Here is a 22,192-nt window from a genome sequence, read left to right on the forward strand (position 1 = left end):
GTTATACTGGTTATTGGCATAAATTTGACACGCACCGGGGCTATGCAATTAAGCGGATTAATCAAAACTGCTATTTTTAGAATTTTTTACCAGCAATTACTTGTCATTTCCCCTATGTTTCACAACAATCACAATTATCTATCTTTCATAAATTCACAATTACGGTCAAACCTTTAGCTGTAATTTAATTCATTTAATATATACATGTATAGGTGCTGAACAAACAAGAAGATTCTCAGGATGTAATTTTACATTTAGGTTTACTTCATGGGAATCACCAAATATTATTTACAACACTATCAACTGATTGTAAGGAATGCATGTACCAAAATAACAAAAATACAATGAAACCCTTGAAACTGGACCTGTAAATCAGAAGTCCCTCAAAACTGTCCCATTTTTCACAGTCCTGTGGATGTCCAGTTTAGATGAAGTTGAAGTTCATTATTTCAAACATTAAATGTATGGATCACTTCAGTGTACTAAATTTATTTTATAATGTCAAGCCCTTCCTTTTATCACATCTTTGAACACAGTTAATAAAACTAATTGAGTGTAGTGGTACAGGTAGGGTGTAGGCTACTATTATATATTTATATTATTTACCGTTTGAATCATAATATAATGATATACCAATTATACCGCACATTCCTAGTTTATTTGCCATGTTTACAAATTATTTGGAAAGAAAACAAACCCCTTTTCATGGTTTATACAAAACTAATTTTTATTAGTCCACTACCAGTCCAACGGGATGGGACAATTGGTTTCATATAAGTCCTTCTGTCTTTGAGCTGAAATTTTGTGTACTGTTACAGATCCAGTTTGACTTTCATGGCTATAGTATTTACCCATTTTTGATAAGAGTTATGGGCCTGAACTTAGGAGAATTGAGGTCGAGAAATGGTTCTTTGGTATAATTTTCAGCAAAAACCACCATGGTTATCTTAACCAACCATTATCCCAAGCTGTTTGGTTCAGTCCCTTCAACAATGAGATAACAATATTTGACTGTGTATAATATTTGTAGATAAATGTCATACATTTTGATTTGTCAGCAGCTAATTCATACAAAAAGTATTCCATGTTATAGGCAGTAAAATAAAAGGATTTGCAAGGCTATATTAATAGTAAAACATTAATTTTCCCCAAAAAAACACTCCACCATAAAAATGTGGTGATTAATTAAGCTTTTTGCATCTACTGCACACAGAAGCTATCAACTGAGTAAAATTACTTGAGACTTTTTTTGAGCTGATAGCTGTTGTCTGGGCAATCCTTCAAGAGGACAAATTAATAGAAATTTGGCCAGAATTCCTGTGCCTCGATGATGACAAAAAAGCTACTGGCTTTCGAAACCATAGCTACCCTACCAGTCCAACCAGAGGGCCTATATGTTTCAACACTGTCCTTCTCACTGTCTGTCTGTCCATTAGTCTGTACCAAATATAGTTTTCCAGATGTTTTTTGTGAATAACTTTATCAAGTTTGATTTTCATGGTGATATACCCATTTTTAACAGAGTTATGGCCCTTGAACGTAGGCGATATGAAAATTAGTTTTTCTTACTTTTTGTTTTGCAATGCCTCAAGATATTGAGCTGAAATTTTGTTTATAGCTTAATCATGTCCTATTACAGATCAAGTTTAACTTGTGGTACATGGCAATTTACACATTTGTCACAGAGTTATGGCCCTTGAATTTAGGAAATACAAAAATATGTTGGGCTTTAGCATTTCTCTTAGAATGCTTGTTTTTAAATAAATGTATGTCACTTGTCAAATCACATAATAATTTATAGTGCACATTTCTATTTTGTTTTCAACTTCTTCTTTTTTTGTATAATTTCATGTTTTTGGGAGTGATTTTAAATATTAAAAAAAAAACACATGAAAAATACGACAGTCATTACGGGGCATAAAATTCGAATTTTTCAGACAACAAATATGTCGTTCGTGTGGTTTTAATGTTTACACGAACAATTTTCTTCAGTAGTTCAGATACAAATGAAAAGGTTAATGGACAACGATAATCAAACGAGAATACATGTATAAGATGAGAGATTTTCGTAGCTTTTCTCCTATCATAAATACAAAAATATACTTTTTGTGTGCTAGGACTTAAAAGCTACCAGGTAAAAATAAAAATTGGTTTTGTTTGTCCTAACCCGACCGACCCACGAATATCGACCTGTGTCAAAATCTTTTTTGATCTCTTCGGGAAGAATTTATTCAATTTCAGTTTAGGCTTAAACAAGTATAATATTGATCTGTAGATTGGTCAAACATTTTAAAACCTCAATATAATTTTTTATAAATTGATTAACGTCAGTTTTGATTTGTTGGAAATTAGAAATTTTGTAAAATGCTATTCATAGTAACAAGAACATGATTTTCCCGCGATGGTGGCACAAACTTTTTCGCACACTTGTGACCAGCAAAACTAAACTAAATGAATCTAACGGTAGCTGCACAGGTACTTTCGCATGAGCCAGATGAGGCTATGTATGTGCATGCTTTGACAGTCACAAAGTTAATATTAGCGGTCATTTTGTCCGACACTAGCAGTAGGTATAGTCTTGTTCCAATTGACTTGAAATAGCGGTTAGAGAGATTTTCATGACACCAGTATATAAGTTTTAAAACATATCGGTGTCATTAAATTGCATCGGTATATAATATAATCTTCTAAGAAACTACACAAAAAGGTTCTGTGACCTGTTTCAAACTCCGAATATCATAATGTCAGGACTTTGAGAATTTCAGCAAAATTGCGTAAATTGTAAGTATGTCGGTGGTGTGCTAACGCAGGTAGCATTTTACAACAAAAATAGATGGTGGTTGTGAAAGAAATAGCTGGACACATTGAACGATGGAGAAAAAGCTGGTTAGAACATTACCATCAAGGACATACATATATGACGTACATATAAAAAAGAAAGAAATGTTTTATTTAACGACGCACTCAACACATTTTATTTATGGTTATATGGCGTCAAACATATGGTTAAGGACTACACAGATTTTGAGAGGAAACCTGCTGTCGCCACTATATGGGCTACTCTTCCGATTAGCAGCAAGGGATCTTTTATTTGCACTTCCCACAGGCAGGATAGCACAAACCATGGCCTTTGTTGAACCAGTTATGGATCACTGGTCGGTGCAAGTGGTTTACACCTACCCACTGAGCCTTGCGGAGCACTCACTCAGGGTTTGGAGTCGGTATCTGGATTAAAAATCCCATGCCTCGACTGGGATCCGAACCCAGTACCTACCAGCCTGTAGACTGATGGCCTACCACGACACCACCGAGGCCGGTAACAAGACGTACATATAGGTCAGGGATTTCCCACTGACCACAGTTTTTCAAAATATTGATGCTATTAGCCAACACACGTTTGTTTGGATTTTCTAATGAATGATTACAGATTTTGCATGAATGATCCGTTGTTTATGTTGATGTTGGTTTTGCAGTGTTTTTCTCACACCGGCAATGTAGCCTTATTTTTTTCCAAAAACAGTGATAATTTATTTAGAATTTTTTTTCTAACGAATGATTACAGCTTTTGGACAAACGATCTGTCATTTGTGTTGATATTGGTTATGTATAACCGACAGATGAACAACAAAATTATATGTGCCAAATTTTATGCCCTGCATAAGCAAATTATCTCAGCTGATACATGTAGCTCTCTGTCTGACCCGAGTGCTAGATGATTTCTACATACGTGTGATGTCATAACTCATATTTTACGACGATTGACATCATAACTCTTGGTTTTGAAAATTCTGTTTGCCATTTCACGTTGTATCATTCTTTTAAAAATAATTAAAGAAATTAATATTTTCAACTTTATATATATTGGTAAGTTGTTTCATATTTTATTTTTATGTCGTTGCATAAGGTGGACTATATTTTTCCGCGTATAATTAAATGTGTTTGCAGGTGAAATGTATACGAATCATTCTACAATAAACAAACCGTAACTTTCAAAATTAATGTTTTGTTACTGTAATTAAATGGGCAAGAAAAAAAATCAATCACTGTTGTGAGGTATAGATAAGGCAATTCCAACCCTCAAGACAAAATGTTTTTGTCCCTAGGGTTGGAATTGCCTTATCTATACCTCACAACGGTGATAGATACTATTAATAAATTACTTATAGATCCATTTTCATATACATAATGTTTTGACATTTGATATAATATTTTTTGTTTCATTGTAGATTTGGAACAGTGTGATAAATTCTGAAATACAATCAAGTGAACTGAAACAACAATGGCAAGAGAGGCTGTTAGGAACTTTTGAAAAAGAAATATCCTCAGTAAGTGTAAATGTATAAGTAAAATTAGAATATCCTGCTTTCTGATTACTCTGTGTTTAAAGAATATTTAGAGAAAAAAATAGTTTAACACAATATTTCTCTCAAACAGTGTACTCAAAACATGAATGACTTGTCCTTAAAACATAAAGTCCCAATAAATTATAATTCCAACATTTGTCAGTTTTGTATAGAGCATTGTTTTTTTCTCTCACAAAGTTGTACAAAGAAAGAAAAAACATTTAAAAAAGCACAGTGTTTGGTACTGGTTATTACAAATGATTTACTTTAAATTTATCTGTTTTACATTTCCAATAAATTACTTTCACAGACTCACTGATACATGATGGTAAATACTAATATCCAATTTATTTTTGCTATTCATTCAAATCAGTTTTGTCATTATATTTACACTTGTACATGTATCTTGTTTACCTGGTAGAAATAGGAATGAACTACCATTTGCTTGGAAATGTTGTTATATTTGTTTGACTTGATAACCTCTTGGTAAATTGAACAACCATTATTGACTTTAAAATGCTAAGTTTCTTACATTTGTTGTTACGTAAAAAGAAATAAAAATTTAGTACTTAATCTAATTAATTTTATCAAAACAAAATAACTGGTAACTGATCAAAAACTTGTAAAATTACCGTACTTGAGCTTTTTAAACAGTTACCGGTAGTAATAAAGAATAAAAGTATAGCATTTTAAACTTTAAGAAAATCCAATAATAGTTATTAGTAGGAGAATAATGGCACATGTTCATATATTATTTTTTATATCTACAGCAAGCAAGTGTAACTTACATTAAAACTTCAGTTCTTTGCAGGTTCTTTAGTATGTACGGTAACACCAGTGTCGGCATACCAAAATTATGTTGCAAATCTTTTGTTAAATAATAATAAATACATGCCAAAATAAAATAAATGTTTATATACCTGTGTTTAAGCATGGAATAAAAATTGTATGTTAAAAAGAAATAGTACAAACAAAAAACAATCTGTAAAAATGGGAAATTCTGTGATTCCATCCATTTTTCCATGATTGTGGAAAATTATTCTCTCTAATGTAGGCCCTAATTGTAAAAACACAGAAATCAAGTTAAAATGAAAATATATCACTTTGCACCATTGCAACATAGAAAAATAATTTATATATTCATTTTTACTGACAATTTTTGCATTTTTTCTGAAAATCTTTAAAATGATACTACATATGTATTAGTGTGGAGATATTATTTTGATCATGATAACAGTTTATCTTTTAGTTTACTTAATGAATTGAAGGTGATATTGTAATATGTATACCATATAACAGTATAAAATAAAGTTAAAACAAGACAGACTTTTTTTGCCAAGTTGTAATCAAGTATCAGAAGATGATACATTATGTATATTTTCATTTTGATGCAGTAAAGGCTTTTTCAATTTTATTAAAAAATACTGAAAATCCTGTATTAAAATTGCTTTTTGGCTAAAAGTAAAAATTTAACACTTGAATAGTTAAAAAATTAAATAAAACAAAATTATTGAATTTTTTTAATTGAATTTTTGTTTTTTAACATGCATTGTGATGAACATCTTATGGATGCAATTATTAGTGACACAAAATAAGCCAAATTAGTAAATATATAAAAAATATATTTTTGTATAAGATGGCATATTGTGGTGTGTGTGTGTGTGTATATATAATATATATATATATATATATATATATGGCTTGTAAATTAATCATCATACATTTTTTACAGCTTGGAACCTACAGATGTATTGAAGTACTCACAACAGGCATGGAATCTTGTATATCAGAGGGACTGAAAGAAAGACTAACCTCATCAGGATTTAAATCATTTGAAAAATCAATGATGGTAAAGTTTATTTGCAAATTTTAACACCTTTTTAGTGAATGGCAATACTAGGCTATTTGGTACCATATATCTTTGCCTTTAAGTCGACTTCCTAACTTCAAGCCTACGTCGATCCATAAAAATTACCTATAATCAGTTGTAGGCCCTCATCCGTAAATAAGCCTACCCCCAACTTCGTCACCTTATAAATAACACAAAAATGCAAGTTTGCTCAAAGTTCATTTAAGAGGTCTTACCTCCTAACACAAATGTAACACAATATTTTACCACCAGTGAGATTTAGCAGTCTAACAGTAACAGTGTGTAACATTGTTTTCAATTTCATGCCTGCAGTAGTGGTAGTGGTATTCCATTTTTAATCAATGCACATATACCTGTAACATCAAATGGGAATATGTCTTTAATAGATAGTGAAGACTATTTCACTGGTACCTTATGGCACTTTCTTACACACCCATGTGTTATTTATGATTACACATACTTGTTAACACTTGTACTTGTGTTAACAATTTCAAAACATACGACTGGCTGCTCCTAGGTGATGACCATACATTCAATAAAAAAACCCAGCGCGATGGAAATCGATTAGACTGACGTATAGTTAATTAGACAATCATGTGTTTGTGACACGTAAGTGCAATGGCTGTAAATAACTTTGAGTCGAAAAAGATGTTAAAATTTGCTTTAGACATTGTTTTTGACGATGTGTAAGAAATAGAATAATACATTCGTGTCCATTAGATACTATTTATCTCACAAACTTCGCTTGTTGGATACATTTTAAAACAATTTGTGAGATAAATCTTATCTAACAGCCACTCATGTATTATTCTCTATGTATATCATGGTGTTGTGCATAGATAACAACTTTATTTATCAACAGATCACTATAATATCAAGTCTGAAACTGAAAGTTGGCATTCATTGCATCAGCCATTAACAATGTAAAGATTACTTTTTCTTGACCCTTCCAAATCCGCCTGGAGACTTTCTTAAAGAATTAAACAATATTCTATTTAGATTCCTCTGGAATAAGAAACCTGATAGAATCAAAAGAACAATAGCTTGTCATCCTGTTAGTGAAGGTGGTCTTGGTATGGTAGATATATATATGTATGTAAAAGCCCTTAAACTTATATGGATGAGAAAGATTTTGGATGTAACAAAGTATTGTAAATGGAAGAACCTACTTTTATCGACAGTTCCAGACTTTAACAAAATAGCTTGTTTTGGAAATTCCTACCCAAAAGTCTTGACAGGCAAAGTAAATAACATATTTTGAAAAGATTGTTTGAATGCCTTTAATGCTTTTGCACATAACATTTTGCCATCAACTTTCGATGAATTTTTGACAGAACCGATAATTTATAACTCTAATATTTGTATCAATAAAAAGCCTTTTAATAACTCAAATTGGCATCAAAAAGGTATTCTCAGGTTAAAGATTTTTTTAACAGGTGGTAAAAATTCATTCATTGTTAGAAATTCAAGATAACTTTGATACTGAATTGTCCTTTATAACTTATTATGGCATTGTTCAAGCAATGAAAAAATACCTTAGACGACTAAAGATTGTTGAACCTGAATCATTCTCCTTTCTGAATGATACCATTGTTATGAGAAAACTATTTTCAGTCAAAAAAGGCTCTAAAACCTATTACTATATTTTAATAACTCGAGTTAACAAAATAAGGACAGAAGCGAAATGGGAAGAACTCTTTTAATTCTGAAATCGGTTGGGCAACAATATATTCCAAACCTTTTAAGACAATCCAAGATACTAAGTTAAGGTGGTTCCAATGCAGATTATTGCATAGAATTATTACAACTAACATTTCTTTACAAAAAATTAACAAAGCTGAAACTAATCTTTGTATATTTTGTAAAAGCACTCCTGAAACCATATTACATCTTTTCTGGGACTATTATTATTACAATTCTTACTTGATAAATGTCCTCATATTCAATATTTATCTCTTGATGCCAAATTAATTCTACTAGGAGAAAATAATATTACAACTGATGAAATTTGTGATCTGTTTCTATTACTTGCCAAATTCTTTATCTATAAATGTGAAGTAACAGATATCTTACCAAATATGAAACATTTTAAACATATTCTGAAATCTAGATATCTAACAGAAAGAAGTATTTATCATAGTAAAGGTTTACACAACAAATTTCAAACTAAATGGGCTATGTCATGTCATGTCATAGGGTTTTACGTGCACATTCAGAACAAGCTGTTGTAGCGCAGGCTTTTCTTTTCTTTTTGTGTTTTGTTTTGTTTTGACTTTTGCTATTTATTTTTTTATATACATCTCAGCAAAAGTTAAGCACCACCTGATTCAAATTGAAATAACAATTTATGTAATGTTTCATTATGGATGAAACATGTTTTTGATGACATGTACTTGTTCAGCTCGTGCAATGCCAACGTGTATATTGGTACAAGAATTGCACGTGCATATTACGTGGGTCATGAAGCAGGCAATCACTAGTATCACAAAAAGTCAGTTTGTTGCCACTGTTGTTTCTTGCAAATATTTGGGTGGTAGCAGTAGCAAAAAGGGATGAAAAATGTGGGACAGTCATACCGGACGATTGGTGCGAATCTTAATATCAACCACACTGTTGTTAGCATATTGGTACGAAAACAGGCAGCGACAGGTCAGGTTAAGGACCGGCCTAGGTCAGGCTGACCTAAGAAAACAAGTAATAGAGAAAATCGTGCCTTAGTTCAACTTACAAGACAAAGACCCTTCACCAACGCAACCATCCTCTGTGAACTATGGAGACCATGCATATAACCGGATATCCACCAGCATGGTCAGAAGGCTCCATGCTGCTGGAATGAGGTCACAGTGACCTATCACCAGACCTCTGCTGACTCCAAGATACAAACATGATTGTCTTCTGTGGTTTAATGCCAGAGCGGCATGGAACCTCAGAATATTGCGCAGAGTTCACTGGTCCGACAAAAGTCGATTCCTGTTGCAAGCAGTTGATGGCAGAACGTGAATATGGAGACTCAGAGGAACTGCATTTGACCAACACAATATCCAGGAGGCAGTTCCCATTGGTGGAGGGTCCGTCATGTTGTGGGGGTGTTGTTCCTATGATTGTAAACTGGACCTGGTATTTTTGCGTGGAAACCTCAATGGACAGATTTATCAAACAGACATTTTGGATACCGAAGTTATTCCACATTTTGATAACCATGCACTTGCCACATGTCCCATATTCATGGATGATAATGGATAATAATGCCAGGCCACACAGAACACAGGCAGTGCTCCAACATTTACAGAGGAATGCCATTGAGCAAATGTCTTGGCCAGTGAGGAGTCAATGAACACTGACACAGGATCCCACAGTTGACAGTGAGATGACTTGTCAGTAGTATGAGAAGACGTGTGCAGAATGTCATCAATGTGAGAGGCGGGTACACCAGGAACTGAAGATATGGCATGTTACTGGAAGTGACTGTGATGTTAGACATTCGCAAACCAGCTTCAAACAGATTTGATTTGTGAACGTTTTCTCACTGACATACTTGTTTTGGTTGTGTATACATGTGATTTTACATGTTTCAATGAATTGCCAATACAGACCTTAATATTTCACCATTTTTGTTTCTTTGTGGTCTTTTAATATTGTACACCGGGAACAATTTAATAGTTGTGGATGATATATCCATTAGAAAAATAATCCACACTTGAAACATACACATATTACACTACAGTTGAGACTGTATATAACTGTCACCTGCCCATAACGGCCACCATAAATCCCACCCAATGCATTTCCTTCTTTATTTTACCTGCATATAACAGCCACCTGCTCATTGTGGCCAGCGGTCACTATTTTGTGACCAAAATTAATGGATGAACCTGCTATAACGACCACAAAAGTATAACAACAACTATTTTTTGTCTAAAATAGACAATTGGATTTGCCATAAAAATCACAAGATATATACATGTACTGACCTGTCCCAGTCACAATATAAAGTTATTGTGTGACTAAGTTGAAACAAAGCATCATTAATAGTATTTGCATCTTATATCGGTATGATATATGGTCGGTCATTTAATTTGCAAGGCGACTTGTCATTGGCTTGCATTAAACTTACACATATATTCGACCTATCAACACTGACATAATGTATTCCAAGGTGTGTGATTGCTGCTAGTCAGACAATTGCAACAGTATGCCAGGATGTTTGTTCAGCCATTACACATTGACAAACTGACCCTTTTGTAATGTATATAATGATTTCTTACCTGCAACCTTTTGCATGTTGTGCACTAATTTAATAGGTAACCGAAAGCAGTGGAAGCAATCAATGATAAATGGCTTTTTTAAAAAAAGTTTTTAATATAGTGACTTTCAACAAAACATTAAATTTATTTTCTTTGAATAACAATTTTATGTAGTTAAAAAAAAAGTTTTTCTTTCTATTTTATATTTTGGTGACGACTGTCAATATTTTATGCATTCCAGTTTAGAAGTAGATTTTTTAGTAGTATATTATTTTATATGTATTTTTCTTTACTTGTATATAACAGCCACCTGTCCATAATGGCCATTTTGCCTGGTCCCTGAGTGGCCGTTATATACAGGTTCAACTATATATATATGAAGAGTTTAGGCGCAAAATGCGATATATCCATTTTTTTAATTTTCAGTAAAAGTGATTTTTTTATTGGCGTACATGTATATCGCATTTTGATAAAAAAAAAATCTGGATTTACCCAATACAATTTCATAAGGATCAATCGCGTTTTCCGAAAAATGAGCAGGCCTACGATTAGCCCTTACTGGCATACAATAATTGCTTTAACTAAAAAAAAAAAAAAAAAATGGTTTATATCGCGTTTTGCGCCTGAACTCTTTATATATTTATCTATCTATCTATCTATATATATATAAATATATATATATATATATATACACACACACACACACACACACACACACACACACACACACACACACACACACACACACACACGCACAATGTGTTATCTATCATTTAGCCAATACTAAACGAAATTTAAAGCCATAGCTCGAAATCCCCCCTCCATCCCTGGCATGGACTAATGAATTCAGAGGTTATGCCCACGACAAGCGTGCTTGAAAAGTTCTCATAAAATCTTGCAATGCCTTCCCCAAAACTAATATTTTTGTGTGTTATTTTCTGACCACTTATAAGTCGACCCCTATAGTTAAAAAGTAATATTTTGATGAAAACAATTTGATATATATAGGTGAAGATATATGGTATGTGTGGGTATATGTATTTATTGGTATTTTCCACAATAAGTACAAATTGAACAATTTAAATGTAGATGGTATTAATTGTGAATTATTCAAGTCCTGATCATGTCAAACTTAGGTTACTTTGGGCACAATAGGCATCAGAGTAATCAAAATGTATTTTAAGCATTTGAATGTTATGAATTAGTAAAGTTAAGTAGAAAGACAATAACAAGTTTTTCAAAATTATTAAATTATATGAACACTACATAAATTATGATAATGTCATGTATTCTTGTCAACCTTTGACCTTGGCATTAATTTGTTTTATTTATTTATTTATTTTAAAGTTTAAATATTATTATGATTTAATACATGTTTTTAAAAACAATATTTCTATCTAAAAATGTTAAGAACACGAACAAGAAGTTTAAACATTTATGGCATGACACTTACAGGCCACTTTAAATAGTTAAAAGTACCTAAAAACAGATTTATCTAAATCTTATAAATTAACATAAAGATTTTACTATAATGAGGGACAGTGGTATGGTATTTATTTAAACACAAATCATTAATAAAACTTCATTACTGACATTGTGTGAAGTAAACTGGAATTACGAGGGTGATTCAAGAAGTAGTAACCATTGGTAAATAAAAAAAAATGTGTTTAACTTAACATTAATTTTGGTTTTACATTCCTTCAATATAACCACCCTTGTGATCCATGACCGACTCGAATCAATACAAACACCAGTTGCTAGGCAACCTGTAGGGTATCCATGTCACTAAACCTGGTGCCACAGAGAGGTTCTTTGAGTTTTGCAAACAAGTCGTAATAGGGTGGGCTCATGTCTGGGGAATATGGTGGATACGGTAACATTTCCCAGTTCTGTTCTTCCAGAAATGACGTCATAAGTGTGGCCTTGTAGCACGCGGTGTTATTATGAAGAATCTTGGGTCCAGCTGCCATTAACTTTGGTCGGTTTCTCACAAGTGCGCGTTTCAAATGTTCAAGAAATGTTTTGTAATACGCTGCATTAACTGTTTCACCCGTTGGAACACGATAGGACAATAATACACCTTCCGTGTCATAAGCAATGATCATTAACATACGCAGATGACCCTGTTTTCTCCAGAATTTTGCTGGTTTAGGTGAGTTTGGAGTATGCCATTCCATAGATTGCTGTTTTAATTCGGGTTCATAGGATCGAATCCATGTGTCATCAATTACAACTATACTGTCTATAAAGTTATTGTCCTGAATTTCATACCTGTGAAGTAGTTTTCTGGCAATAGTGACCCTGTTCTCACGTTGAACCTGTGTTAGGTTGTGGGGTACTCACCTTGCCGTTATCTTGCGCATTCATAAATGAATTATATGCACTGAACCAATACTTATGTCCAAGTCATGAGCTATGTCCTCACATGTGAGTCTGCGATCTGTGTCTATAAGTTCCTTAACTGTATTATTCATCTGTTGCAGAAGTTGGACGACCAGATTTTTGTTCATCTTTTATTGATTCTCTTCCAGCCTTGAATAACGCAGTCCATCTGCTAATTGTTCTAAATGGTAGCATACTTACACCACATACTTCATGCAGGGCTTTGAAGATGTCGGACGGTGTTTTACCCCTCCGTTGTTCATTTTTTTTTAATGTTCTTTGTTCGTCTCTTGAAATTCCACCCGCAGCGTCCGACATGGTCTCGTGCAGTGTGACGTCATATTTTAATGACATAACGTCATGACGTCATATAATGTTACTAAATTCAGTTATCATTAATTGACGTTCTGTAAATGTTTTTAGCACAGTACAACATATAGAAAGAAAGTTATGGTGCTACGGCCACTACTTCTTGAATAACCCTTGTATACCCATTTCTATGTGTAATTTTATTTCCAACACAACATTTATTAAGTGCACAAAAATTAATCCCTTGAAGTGTATTCATGTTAGCAACATTTTACTTCATAAACATGCAAAGCCATCAGAGACAGTTAGTGTTTATATAGTTAATTGGTATTTCTGTTGACTTGACTTGCCTTGACATGTGATTACAGTTTTGACATGTGTTATGGATTATGGGTACTTTATTAACATGCCTATATCCAAAACAGGGCTCGAATTTGTCTTTTGCAGCAAATAAATAAGACTGAAAGGTTATTTTGCTGTATGTAGACATACAGTTGAATCCCGTTGGCTCGTACCCTGTCTGTGGTTGAGAAAGTGTTTGACCAATTGGGTAGTTCGACCTAACCATTTGGTCAACAACATGTATGTGTAACTCGGGACATTATTTTTGGTTCGAGCATTGTGGTGTATTTGACCCTTCCATCGAGATTCTACTGTATTTCAAATGTACTAATATTATATACTGCCAGCTAATGTACCTTTGTGCCATCAGTGACGCTCCAGACTTGTGGCAATTTATGTCTCAGTTGTTAAGGGGCCGTCCATAATTTTCAACATTTTCACGAGTGTACAAACTGTACGCTGGGGGGCAGGGGGTTACGGGCCAGCATACACTTCTTTTGAAAATGAAAAATGTCGATCAACATTTTTCATTTTGGGGATCTACACTTCTGGGGGGATGGGGGGGGGGGGGGGAGGGGGTGGTCAAAAGCGTACGCTTTGTACACTTTTGAAAATGTTGACAATTATGGACGGCCCCTAAGTTTGAGCTCTGCAAAAGTGGTTCACCCCCCCCCCCCCCCAGAGGCTGAATCCACAGCAAGCGTGTTTGAACCCTGAGGATATAAGCACGTTAATACCTACCAAACAAACAAACAAACAAACAAATGAGGTTCAGGCATGTCTATGTCAAGCCCAGTCTCTGGCATGGCCAGTGGCTCTCCGAGACTTGCAGTTGTCAGTCATTGGAGATCAAAAGAATACAATGTCATGTGATAGTTGCATTATGTAGTTTAGTGTGGTGGCGTTTTACAAGTTAGACGTGTTATTATGCCTAAACTCGTTAAAAACAGCCACAGTAGTTTGAATGTTTTATAATGCTTAGAAAAAGCCCCTGATTTCCTGGGAGAAACATTTTCCTAGGCAGTTGATTGGGAAACTTGATCAAATACCAAGAGTCTCCTGTGGAATCCGGGAAGGTCTGGTACCAATCTTTGGGGTGTAGCCTAGTGGTAAAACACTCGCCTGATATGTGGTCAGTCTAGGATTGATCCTTGTCAGTGGGCCTATTGGGCTATTTTGTCATTCCAGCCACAACTGGTGTAACAAAGGCCATGAAATGTGTTATCCTATCTGTGGGATGGTGCATAAAAAGATCCCTTGCTGCTAACAAAAAGAGTAACCCATGGCGTGTCAACAGCTGGTTTCCTCTCTCATCTGTATTGTCCTCAACTATATGTATGATGCCATATAATTATAATTTAAAATGTGTTGAATATGTAAAAAAATTCTTCTTCTTCTTCAGAACCAATCTTTGTAAAATCAGTTTTAGCTTTTATCGATCATATTTTTGTACAGAAACATTGTTTTCTGAAATGTTTCAGTCACACTCAATAATTTCCTTAGGTGCAAAGCATGAAAAGTAAGTTGTAATGAGAGACTTATACAATTAACTATTGAGTCCAGTTACCTGCCTTGGTGGCACAGTGATTAAGCTATCGGACTACAGGCTGGTAGGTACAGGGTTCATAGCTCGGTACCAGCTCCAACCCAGAGCGAGTTCTTAAGGGTTCAATGGGTAGGTGTAAGACCACTACACCCCATTCTCTTTCACTAACAACTAACCAACTAACAACTAACCCACTGTCCTGGACAGACAGCCCAGACAGCTGATGTATGTGTCCAGGACAGCATGCTTGAACCTTAATTGGATATAAGCACAAAAATAAGTTGAAATGAAATGAGTCCAGTTTCCATTTCACCACAGTTAACAAGCTTCACAAACGGGGAGTGGATTAGTAGAATCTATTGCCATTGTGAGATATACTGGTAGATAAAAAAAATTCCAACCCAGGGGAGAAAATACATTTTTTTTGTTGAAGGACAAAGATTACGAAGGCCCTTACAGAAACATTTTCTTCAGTGGGTTGAAATTGCTTTCTCTTTACTAAACAGAGCTGCTAGTTATTGCATGGACTTTTTCTTGCCTGCCTATTAATAATCACAACAATAAAACAATAATTGTAAAATGAAATAGGCTCATAAACATTGCACCTACAAAGTCAGTTAATGTATAGATTCATGTACCATTCAACAACAAAAATGCCCGAACTTCACAATAAAGATAAATTTTAAAAGTTTTTGTTTTCCTTATTAAATATTGGAGAAAAAAATATACCCTTAGTGTAATGTAACTTGAATTAACAACCTGGAATTTAAATATCACAAAGGAATTGCCCAAAATATGCGAAATCATTGGTTATGTTTAATATTTACAAATGGTATAGATCCTACAATAAGACAATTTTTTGGTCCACTAGTGTAAAAGCTATGTGTGGTTAATTTGTTTCAACAGACAATAGTTTGTTTGTTTGTTTTGTTTAATGGCACCACTAGAACACATTGATTTATTAATCATCGGTTATTGGATGTCAAACATATTGTCATTTGGCACAGTCCTAGAGAGGAAACCCTCTACATTTTTTCATTAGTAGCAAGGAATAGTACATACCATGGCCTTTGATATACCAGTTGTGGTGCACTGGCTGGAACGAAAAGTAGCCCAATGGGCCCACCGACGGGAATCGATCCTAGACCGACCACGCATCAAGCGAGCGCTTTACCACTGGGCTACATCCCAACCCCGGCAATAGTCTCTTCTATTACATATTGAAAACTAGCAGTGGAATCTCTTCCAAAACTTATTTACTTCTTATTTGTGCTTTTAAATGCACTCACCACTGAGCCAGCAAACATACATAAAACATTTTAAACTTTAAGATAGTGTCAAATATGTTACAATTAAAAAAAAGAAGTTAGGTTTCTTTAACAACACCACCAGAGCACATTGATTCATTAATCATAGGCTATTGGAAGTCAAACATTTGGTAATTTTGACATGTAGTCATCAGAGGAAACCCACTACATTTTTTTAATGCAACAAGGGACATACATATGTACTACCGCCTTTGATATACCAGTCGTGATGCATTGGCTGGAATGAGAAACAGCCCAATGGGTCCACCAACGGGATCGATCCCAAACTGACTGTGCATCAAGCGAGTGCTTTACCACTGGACTACATTCCACCCTTTTTACCATTAAAAAGACACAAGCACAAAGTAAAATAAAAAACAAACATTCTTGTCTTCCCTTTCATTTACTAATATTTTTACTTGCATGTATTAAACAAATATATTCATATATATATAAGCCACATTTGTTCTCAAAAATGTATGTAAATTTTTAAATGCTAGGCATCACTTTTCTGTAATCTTATTTCTTGTTAATTGTGCATCATTAAGGTATATTGACCCTGAAGACATGTTTTTTTTTTGTGTTTTTTTTCAGACACAATCCAGTAATGTACCATTGACAAAACCGTTTGGGAAAATGATGTCACAGATGTTAGAAAATCAGTGGCCACACAATGGGAATGATGACGATAAATTGAAGTTTGTTAGTACTTTCAAGCCACTAGTGCAGTATTTTGAACGTTTTTGTAAGTATAATGTTTGAAAATGTCTCTGACCCTAGTTATTATAGGCAGTGTAAAATAGGTTCATCTAACACAGCATTGTTACCAGTACCTTGCTTAAATTATACATTTTTCAAATCCAACATGTTTAGGTCATTTTAATGTTTATAGTAGCTCAAAATTAATTTGTTTGAACCTTGGTTCAGTGGATTTAATGGTATACATCAGCTATACATATTGACATAGACACATGAGGCATGGGGTCAACTATGCTGGAGAAAATCCTTGCATTTCAGACAAAAACGAAGGAGACATTTGGGCAATTCTCATAAAAATAATATAGCATAAATGACTGGGACTGAAGTATTATGATGGAATGGCTCTTCATTAATAGTCTAGTCAGGCTAGAAACAATACAAGACTTGTGTATTGTTATACTTACGGTGTCAAAAATAGACTCGACCACGAAGTTTTTTAGTTTGATTTCTGTAACATTTATTGTTAGTAGTGCATCAGATGAGTTTGTCTGATGTTTTAAAATGAAGTAACTTGCCTCATATTATACACAGTAATGTTGTTATAATTTGTAGTAAACACACCCCACTTGCATGTTCGGTACTGCAGATAAAAAGCCAGTGGCAGCCTAAATAATGTCACGTGACACAATTACAAGTATATGGCCATTTAAAATATTTAAGAATTGAACGTTATATTTTTTACGTTCATGCGATGATAAACACCAAAACCGTTTTACACACTGTATGAATGGCGTAGTGTGAAGCCGTTCATACATAAGTATGTAAAACGGTTTTGGTGTTTATCATCACATGAACGTCAAAAATATAACATTCAGTTCTTATAATTCCAAATGCATTAATATTGCCATTATACAAAACTATATTAAATAACCCAATCAAACTCTATTCCACAATGATTTACAACTGTATCTATACACAAATAAGGAAATTCCCTTAGAAAGTTACATTCGTTATTTTCCGTCAAAGCTCCGATTCATTATAATGATTTAGGTTTTATAAATTTTAATTGAAGTTTAATTAGTAAAAAAAACGTGAATGTGAACATTGACTTGAAAGGGATAAAGTGGTTTCAGTGTTACTGTGTGTGTATGGATTTCAGAGGAACTTTGTGATTGTGTGATATTATTCTCGGAAAGGACAGGTTGCTTAATTGTGCATGAAGGAGTATGTGTTTTCATGCCTGTAAGTTGTCGATTTGGTGTTTTTGTCAAATGTGACAGAGCTGCGCTCATATCTCTCTTTTGATTTGTTGAGCATTCTCTGCTATAACTTGTAATAGAAGCTTCCTTTTTGTGGCCTGTCATATACATTATGTGTCTCAGTTCAAAACGGGAGTCGTTTAAAGCCTAAATTGTCACTGTCACTCTCAGTGCAGATGAAATTGGGATAAAAATAGAAACGATGGAATCCTTGGGGATTCTCTTGTTTACTAAAAAAGTTCAGTTTTCACGTTCATGGAAGAATGAACGTTGGTTTTGAGATCACGTGGTAGCAAATTAACCAATCAAGATGCCTATTACAAAACAGTAATTAAAAAATGGAATTATTATCATGTATTTTTTGTTTTCTTTGCAGTTAATGCAAGATTACAAACAATGCATTACCAAGTTCTTGTTCATATTTTCATAAAAATAGCAGGGTTTGTCAATGGTGTGTTTGTTTACGAAACTTACCCATTAGGTGAAATGAAACCGAAAGCCACACAATCATCAATTATTTATTGTTTGAATTTCAGGGAGGATGGATCTCCTTATTATTATTAAATACAAACAATAATTAACTGTAATTAAGTTTGTGACCGGAAAATACAGTACTTAACACCACTGGGAAAAAAATCTTTATTTACTGCAAAACTGATTCATTTATTTTTGACCATTCTGAAGCCATCCATTAATTTAATGCAGGAAACGTTTTAAGGTTATGTGGAAAGGAAAACCAGATAATAGGCCGTCAGCTGTGAGGGAAGTAATCCTCCTCTCCCCCCCCCCCCCCTCCCCCCTGGGGATTTGTGACCATTTTGTTTAGAAAGCCCATGACATAGAATGATAAAATGCATGTGTTTGCCTTCTGTAAACGGATTATTTTGGCAACAAGGGGTTAAAATAAAAGCCATGTTTCCTTCTTTGAGCTGTATATTTTGAGTTAGGGGGTATGATTAATTAATATTAAATAACACAAAATTTTTAGCCAAACTGGTCTGATTTGGTATTTTTTTTAATAATAAATAAGTTTTCTATACCAAGCAGTCATTTTCGAAATGGCGAGGTGAATGAGAGCATTACAAAATTCAAGATGGCGTCCAAGATGTTCCTACGCAAGGCAATTAAAACCCCCCACCTAAATACAAACTTTCCAGGTTCTGCCATAGTCTGCCAGACTATTAAGTATCACAGTGCTTTAAGTCACTTGCTTCCCGAGGGGTAGGCTACATTACAGCCTGTAACTTCTGATATAACCCATTGCCAGAGAGCAAACACCTGAAAATCTGTGTAAAATTGAACAAGCTTTCAGACCCACATAGTGACAAATTTCTCCCCCCCCCCCCCCCCCAGGGGGGATCAGGGTCTATTGGCAGCTGACTGTCTATAGAGTTAAACTGTGCTAACATTAAAGTTCCCAGTGTCAGGGCGACCAACTTTCCGGAATTTTCCGGAAAATCCGGAATTTTTAACCCATATCCGGAATTCCAGAATTAATGCCAAATATCCGGAATTTTTTCCAAATTCGCTATCATTATATTTTTTTTGGAAGCAACCATTTCTGAATACGTTTCAAATTTTCTATATTTTTAAATCCCGAGTTTATTAAACAGAGTTTATCATTCTGCATTTTCCATTGCAACCTGAACTTGGTATTATCGACTGTTTCGTGCTATTACTAAGGCGTTTGTCTATTGGCTGTATTTGTTAACAGCCGACCAATGAAAATGTTTTTGACAATCGAGTAAACTGAAGCCATGTATGAAATTTGTCTTACTTGTTATGTAGTTTATGTATTCATTTTAAAGATATTTCAAATATCATATAGTAATTACTACGGGACAGACATATACTCTTCAAAAGAAGAAACGCAAAACCACATTGTCGTAACATTTGGAGAATTGATTTAATTATTGAATGGTGAGTCCGATAATTACCAAATGTTGCAGGATTGTTCACAATTCACTCTAGTCCATTGTGAGTAAGTGATAGGACACACCACCAAGGTCAAGGTCATCTGGAGTCAATACCGGGTGTGGCCTCCGCGTGTGTTGACGAAACTGCCTGGCACCGCCTGCCCATTGAAGCAACCAGAGTACGGATGACATCCCGGGGGATGGTGGCCCACTCGGCCTGCAAGGCTGCTGCCAGCTCGGGCAGGGTCTGGGGCTGTGGTTGTCGCTGTCGGAGGCGTCGGTCCAACTCGTCCCATAGATGCTCAATTGGGTTCAAATCCGGTGATGTCGATGGCCAAGGAAGGACATTAATGTTGTTGTTCTGTAGGAAAGCCGTTGTGAGACGTGCTGTGTGAGGCCTGGCGTTGTCATGTTGGAACACTGCGTTGGTGTTGGCCATAACTGGAACGATGTGTGGCCGGAGGATCTGGTCAATGTAGCCCTGTGCATTCAGGTTGCCCTGCACGTGGACCAGGTCAGTTCTACCAGTGTGTGAGATGGCTGCCCACACCATGACACTACCCCCGCCGAATCTGTCCACTTCCTGCACGCAGTTTGCCGCATAACGTTCACCACGACGCCTATACACGCGACATCTTCCATCATGACGTCGGAGCAGAAATCGGGACTCGTCACTGAACCACACCTGTCTCCATCGCAGTTGAGGCCATTGTCGATGAATCTGGCACCACTGCAGTCGGAGTCGACGGTGTTGTGGTGTTAAGATGACACCTCGAACTGGACGTCTGGCACGAATTCCTACCTCACGTAGGCGGTTCCGTACGGTCTGGTCGGATATCCTGTGCAAACCTGGTATTGCTGCGGCTGTGGAGGTGGCAGTAGTCAATCGTTCCCGAAGGTGGCGTACCCGGATGTAGCGGTTCTGCCCGGGGGTAGTGACCCGTGGTCGACCGGATCTAGGGAGGTCACGTGTTGATCCATGTTGCTGGTAACGGTCCCACAGTCTGGAGATGGTGCTTGGGGACACATGGAATGCCCTGGCAACGGCCGTTCTGGATTCGCCTGCGTCTAGTCGGCCGATGGCATTGTTTCTCTGCGGTTCACTGAGACGTGGCATGTCCTGGATTGTCAACTGTCGGCCAGATACAGAGGCCAGGCAAGCGAACACCCTGCACTTTTATACTGTCAGTGTTCATGTTGTACGTGCAGACAACGCACGTGCAGTGGTGACATGGTTTGCACGTGGCTGCGTTTTTGCGAATATTCACATTTTGGAACTTTATTGTACAGTAGCTGCGTTTTATCGAATGTAACCGTGGGAATGTGTTTGGGTTATAACCCATTTGTACCCTTTTGCGTTTCTTTTTTTGAAGAGTATAGGTTCTATGGCGATGCTTATAAAATCGCCACGGTGTGTAAAAACCTGAACATAAAACAGAACACTTGCGATCGTACGAAAACAAAAGAAGCGGATCCACAATTCTCTACTTTTCGTATGCTTTCACGTGCAACATTTCACTAAATACTATTTGTCTACCTGTAATCTGTGACACATTCATGACATTAATATTAATTAATTAATATACCTACCGATCTTGTTTTATTCAAGTAAGTTAAACTATACAAAATTTACATTTTTCCGCGAAACGTGATACTTTAATAGTAAAGTAAGCGTAATGCTGAATGATAGCCATCTTAATGTGGGTACCAGACGTTTCATCCCCGATTCAATTAACCACAAATTAGTTCGACCCCACTGATGAAATAGTGCAAATGTGGCAATGTACCTACATAAAAATAACATTGGTCCCAAGTTTGTCACTGGTGACTGTATTACTAATCTGTAGGTGGGATTGAAATTGTACTACACTATTTGCTAATAAAGAGGGGCTTTTAGGGTTGTTTTTTTGTGGTGATGATTTTTGATGTTTGGTCTGTGTGTGTGTGTGTGTGTGTGTGTGTGTGATAATGCTGT

The 22,192-nt window shown here is 35.4% G+C and overlaps 1 protein-coding gene across 1 annotated transcript in view; it reads left to right on the plus strand.

Annotated features, from left to right (window-relative positions):
- Positions 1 to 2,871: 2,871 nt before the first annotated feature.
- LOC121369682 (E3 ubiquitin-protein ligase rnf213-alpha-like) overlaps positions 2,872 to 22,192 on the plus strand; it is a 70,752-nt gene continuing 51,431 nt past the window's right edge. The window contains exons 1-4 of the mRNA XM_041494733.1: positions 2,872 to 2,886; positions 4,227 to 4,325; positions 6,076 to 6,192; positions 16,938 to 17,088. Of these exons, the coding sequence (XP_041350667.1) occupies positions 2,872 to 2,886; positions 4,227 to 4,325; positions 6,076 to 6,192; positions 16,938 to 17,088 (382 nt within the window). The remainder of the gene's footprint in view (positions 2,887 to 4,226; positions 4,326 to 6,075; positions 6,193 to 16,937; positions 17,089 to 22,192) is intronic.

Source organism: Gigantopelta aegis, chromosome 4 (genome assembly GCF_016097555.1).
Source record: "Gigantopelta aegis isolate Gae_Host chromosome 4, Gae_host_genome, whole genome shotgun sequence".
Classification (NCBI taxonomy): domain Eukaryota; kingdom Metazoa; phylum Mollusca; class Gastropoda; order Neomphalida; family Peltospiridae; genus Gigantopelta; species Gigantopelta aegis.